A 5751-nucleotide genomic window follows, 5' to 3' on the forward strand; every position below is an offset into this window, starting at 1 on the left:
TTTTTTTTTTTTTTTTTTTTTTAATGTTAAAACTATGTATTGTTTGTCTGTCTGCAGGAGCATGGCTGCCTTTGCAGGGATGTGCGACGGAGGATCGACAGAAGATGGCTGCCTAGCCGCCTCTCGAGATGACACTACCTTAAACGCACTTAACACTGTAAGTCGTCACGCAGCAGCAACTAAATGGTTGCACAGTAAAGATCTCTTAGTTGCTAAAAGTGTTTTTGCAGTTTTAGTTAGTTGTATCACTGCAGTGATGAGGCCTCTGAGACGACGGACACGCTCCCCGTTTTCCTGTCTGTGAACCCAACCTCAGAGCCGAACAATACTTTGCACATAATGAGAGATTTGTCCGTCACATTGACAATGAATGCAGGGGAATCAAGCACAACAAAGAGATTAGAATCATCATAAACAGGGGATTTATATGCCGACTCTATAAACTAGAAAATTAGCATAGCGAACAGGTCATTGTCTCTTGACCTTCTGCTCCATTTGCAATTCCAATGAGTAATGCTTGTTTGTTCTCAGAGGGAGAGCGCCGGCGCTGCCTGTTTCACCCAATTGAATGTGACAGAGTGCTTAAAGCTCCACAGCTATCGCCTCTTTTCACTGTTGCTCCTCATCCCCAGACTGGTTTTCAGGTCTTGGCAGGCATTTCCTCTGATGCTGGAGGATTTGTACTGACAAGTCCAGTCACACCTAGATGTGGAATATTTTTTTTTTGTTTTTTTCTTATCTTGCATATCAAGTTCGCATGTGATTTAGTTACAGCTCAAATATCCATCTGCAAGTTTCCTGGAACTTTGACACATTTTAGAGTCCTGCAATTACCATCTATTAGCCGGATTTCTGTGACTAACAAAGTAGCGAATGCTTGTGAAGTGGAAGAAATACGATACACACTTCTTTTTTTTTTTTTTATACAAATAAAACTCTGAAAAGTATTGCGTACATTTGTAATTCGTTCTCCTTCACCCTCATACTCAGCAGAACACCAGTATGAATCCAGCTGTTGGAAAATATTAGTGGATAAACAGACAAAAAAAAACACAGTAGACAGGTCAGGAAGAAAGTTGGGCTATAAAAACATTCCTCAAAATTTGCACGTCATAAAGTCCTGCTGCAAACCAAGACATCTAAACTCACAAGTCTCATAGAGAAACAGCCGTGAGGCTCATGGTAACTCTGGAGGAGCTGCAGAGATTCACAGCTCACTATAGGAAGACAACCGTCAAGTCCTGCTTGCGTTTTGCCTCAAGCCATGTAGGAGATGCAAAGGATGTTTTGATCAAATAAAACCAGAATTTAACTTTTTGTTGTACGTGCAGAACAACATATTTTGTGCTAAAATAGCCTAGTCAAAGTCTAGGCGCAAAACCAGTCGACCAGTGACTTTAAAATGTTTGCAGAAAGTCTCCATCCAATCTGACCTGTTATGTGAAGAAGAAACGGTAAAAATGTCCGTCTGATTCTACAAAGTTTCACCTCAAAAAGGCTGACCGTTTCCAGATTTAGTGAAAAAACATCAACGTACCCTTTTGCTTCCACTTCAGTTATGCACTATTTGAAACATTAATTGTAATGTGACAAAGTAAAAAAGCATGTTTCTTTATTTTTGTGCATTTTGTTGCCTTGTTGATATAATTGTATGCTTTCTTTTCTTTGTGGTGTTTGTTTTCAGCTTCATGAGAGCAGCTACGATGCAGGCAAGGCTCTGCAGCGTCTGGTGAAGAAGCCGGTACCTAAACTGATAGAGAAGTGCTGGTCTGAGGATGAAGTGGTAAGAAAAGCTGTTTTTGTATTTTTATTTTAATGCAGATTCATCAAATGCCACTGTTTTCTTGATCCATCCACTAATAGCATCTTCAGGTCAGTGCAGCGTTTGTCTTTAGAGGGAGCTGTTGAGAGGTAACAGAGCTCTTGGCCCGGCCTCACGCGGCTTCAGCAAAAACCCTCTTTAGTTTTCCAGCTCCTCCGCGGCTTAAGAGCAGCTGCGTCCTGTTTATCACCCACAAAATAAATCTTTTTGCACGGAAGTCTGGAAAGGGAAAAGATTGGGGGCTGGTAATGTTAGCCTCCATTTGTATTTAGAAGTGAGTTTCACCGCAGCTGCCGGAGGGCTGGAATCAGAAAATGGCTGATCAAACACCACTTCATGGGTGGGAAGGAGGGAAATAAAAGCTCTGAATTACAGCATGTCAAACCGAATGAGCACTGCGGCTATGGCTTTCATGCGTCTTGACACACTGGGCTGCGTGTTTGTATACCCACTGCTTTTTAAAGATAACACCGCTGCCTGATCTGATTGTAGATCTCAGACGGCTCGGTCCCTGAGTTTATTCGTCTTTCAGGCAGTTTGTTCATTTTCCACTTTGGTGTGTTTTTGTTGATCTCAGATGTTCTCTTGTTGCATTTTTGTTCTCCCTCGCCTGCTCACAAATACTGCTAATGAGTACATGCGTCTCAATCACACATGACTGGTACATTTTAGTTAAGCAGGAGCTCTTTGGCAACATTAAATCACCTCTGCTCTTCTTTTGCGTGTTACCTGTATTTCTTTCCTTGCTGACACCTGGCTTTGAAAGCTGCGTGAAGGTGATCTGAGCAAGAGGTCTTAGGTTCTATTCAACATGGGAAAGAAAGGGGAACAAGCCATTCACGTAAGGCAGATGTGTCTATATTTATAAACATGAGAAGAAGAAAAAAACAGCAGGGTAAAAAGTCTTATCTGTTTTACTGTCACACACATAAATGGATGTAACAGCGTTGCGCAGACCAATCAGCCGACTGATTGGTTGGCCCTGATTTCTTTAATTTTGTGTGAATTGTCGATGCAGTCTTATCCACAGATTTTATCTACCTGCTGCAAAGCTCTGAAGATCAGCCACTGTCCTCGTTTGCTCTCCCATGACGTAGGACTTGACTGACGGATCAAGTTTAAATTTCTCAATTGTATTTGAGAGCATTAGCTTGTGCAGCTAAAATAAGTTTGTAGTATTGTAGTATTATTCAATGTTTGTTTTTTTTTGTGTTTTTTTAAATTAAGATTGGAACATTAAAGGTGTATCGTGACCTCTTAACACTTGAGAGTGCCGGCTGTAAAAAAACAAAAACTAAAAAGAATCGGCAGGTTGGGCTTTTTAAAGATCGGTGATCGGCCAGAAAACTGCAATCAGTGCACCCCTAGGATGGAGTTTTCAATTTGCCACTAAGATGTTTACCAAAACCTTAGGCTTTAGTCAGATATGACTAAGGTTGCACTTTCTGAGCTTAGCATTTATAAAAAAAGGTCAGCTTGTTGATGGCAGTACGTTGGAAACCTGTATTTCCTGGGGGATCTGATTGGAGTACTGCTTGGCATCATTGCCTCTTTTTGCACATCTTATAATAGAGATTATTGTAATAATCATGGTGCTGTAATAATCTTTACAAAGCTGCCTGTAAGAAAAAATAAATAAATCCCGATCCAATTTAAAATGCAGTGAACTTTTTTTCCACTTTCTGTTATTATTCAGTGGAAGTAAGCCAGGAAACTTTTTTTCCTCCCCGACTAAAAGATCAAACAAAAACACACTGGAATAATAACGCTCCATTTCTGTGTGGATACATGACGAATCACGCATGTCGAGACTCGTCCATTAAGTCCTGTTTACATATTCGTGTGTCTGCTCCGTTACGTAAGGGCAGCCGAGGAGTCATCAGTCTGTCCAGAGTATTTTGGTTCTATTTTGGTTCCCGTTCAGGGCCCGGGTGCATTTGTATCTGTTTCTGGAGGCACTCGGCCTGCTGTTGGCGCTCCACCTGCCTGCGGAGGCAGCATCTCGACACCGACCCGTCGAGGACTGAGGCTCGCAGTGATCTGATCACCACTCGAGCCTTTTCAGCGCCGCAGCCTTGACGGACAGGTGTAAATGTAGCCCCAACCTTGACGCACCGACAGAAGCCAAGCCCTGCTGCTCTTCATTTATTTATCAACCCTCGCTCTGCCTCTCCTCTGCTCCTATCCCCCCCCTCCTGTCTCTCCTCCAGGACTGGTGTAATTATTTCTGCCTGCGCTTTTTCACCCCATCCGATGGTTTCAGATGTGAATAAAAGTGACAGCGGGGACGCTGAAATGACAGAACCAGCCTGTCTGCAGGGTCTCTTGTCACCCTCTTGCGTCTTTTCCTTCTCCTAACCTACGTCTGCGAGCTTCCCTCCCCTGAAGTGTAGCGTTTAAACCTGGTCTAACCTCTGAATTCACTGTTAATGTATTTAATCTCACCGCACACATAAAGATAGCTAATTTAAAAGTCCTTTTCAGACCGCTCCGCAGAAACAAACACCACTGGAAAGCACTTTATTGGTCTCCTGCTCGGGAAGGAAACATTTGAGACAGTCGTCCCCTCAGCAGTTTGTCGCTCTGATGTTACTGGAGCACCTTTTGACGAGCCGTAAACCCGTCACGTTGCCTTTCCGCGGGTTCGGCGACGACTTGTAGATTACGCCAGACAAAACTCTCATGCATTATAAAATGGATAACATATAAAACCTATGAATAATTCATCAGAAACATCAAGTGTGTAGCCTAACCCTCCCTGTTGCGTTCCTGCAGTGGGCTGTTGAAGCCAGAGTGCCGTTTTTATTTAGCCACAGCAAAAGAGCAGACAATGTAATCTGTTGTTGTGGTTGGATGGAAGCTGCGTCTGACGGTCAGACATGAAGCCAGTCGTCTGTTTTTAAGACGTTACCTCAGACCTCGTCCTATTTATTATAGCCTGGGTTCATCTGCAGAACCCAACAAGTCCAACCCAGGAACAGAGAGCACATTAAATAGAAGGCAAACAGGTTGTCTCTGGTTATATGTTGCCATCCGATCCTTGCAGCGATGTTGCAAAAAGGAAACGATGTTTTACCTCCAAACAAAGTTCTGCCTGCTCATCTGTGCTTGCTATGCTTGAAACCACAGCTGGCTGCCATGTCGCTCTGCACAACTTCTGATTTTGTTTTTAGTCTTTAAAAGGAAAAGAACTGTAATGAAATCCATTTCAGCTCCAGTTTATGGCTAGCCTCAGCCCATATTAGAGTGTGAGCGTCGCATAAAGCGGAAAATCCAGTTCTGCTGACATTTATTTTGTCATTTATAAAAACTTTAATGATGGCGGTAACAGCATCATGCTGTGGGAATATTTGTGTGGAAGCTATTTATAAGAACTGTTTTGTACATCCCAAAACACTTGCAGCTGTAACTATAGCTGAACAGAGTTCTGTAAATTGATTCGGGGAAGCTGAATACAAATGATTTGTCTTTATATTATTTTTTTCAAAACATTCATCCCACTCTCTCTCTCTCTCTCTGTGTCTCTCTCTCCCTATTGTTCTTAAATCCCACTGAAAGTTGTGATCAAAACTTGACAGTAACACTGTCTGCCAGACACAAAGTATTTTCAATCTCAATCTTTTTGCTCCTGGAAACCAACACGATGGCTCGTCACCTGTGGCAGCCGTCTCTAGCACTTGTTTCCAAGCGGTGCTAACCTTGCATCGGCCAACAGGAGGTGCCATACAAACAATCAGAAGCAAGCAGCAGCAGCCGCAGTCTCGCTGTGTGCCGCCACGTCGGAGACATGGGCTGATCTATGAGTGCTGCAGGGCGGGAGGTCTATTTCTCAGCCAGCTGCACTGTGCCGCGGCTTATCTCCGGCTGTGTCCGTGGCTGATGGATGACTGCACTGAGGTGCTGAGGTGGAGGGAGGAGGGTGGGCATTA

At 43.3% G+C, this 5751-nt stretch overlaps 1 protein-coding gene across 6 annotated transcripts in view; it reads left to right on the plus strand.

Annotated features, from left to right (window-relative positions):
• Nucleotides 1-5751, plus strand: part of rerea (arginine-glutamic acid dipeptide (RE) repeats a) — a 180676-nt gene that overhangs the window by 142921 nt on the left and 32004 nt on the right. For all 6 annotated transcript variants that reach the window (XM_007570934.2, XM_007570936.2, XM_016681116.1 and 3 more), the window contains 2 exons: nucleotides 58-157; nucleotides 1685-1783. In XM_007570934.2, coding sequence (XP_007570996.1) covers nucleotides 58-157; nucleotides 1685-1783 — 199 coding nt within the window. The remainder of the gene's footprint in view (nucleotides 1-57; nucleotides 158-1684; nucleotides 1784-5751) is intronic.

Source organism: Poecilia formosa, unplaced genomic scaffold (assembly GCF_000485575.1).
Source record: "Poecilia formosa unplaced genomic scaffold, Poecilia_formosa-5.1.2 Scaffold270, whole genome shotgun sequence".
Taxonomy (NCBI): domain Eukaryota; kingdom Metazoa; phylum Chordata; class Actinopteri; order Cyprinodontiformes; family Poeciliidae; genus Poecilia; species Poecilia formosa.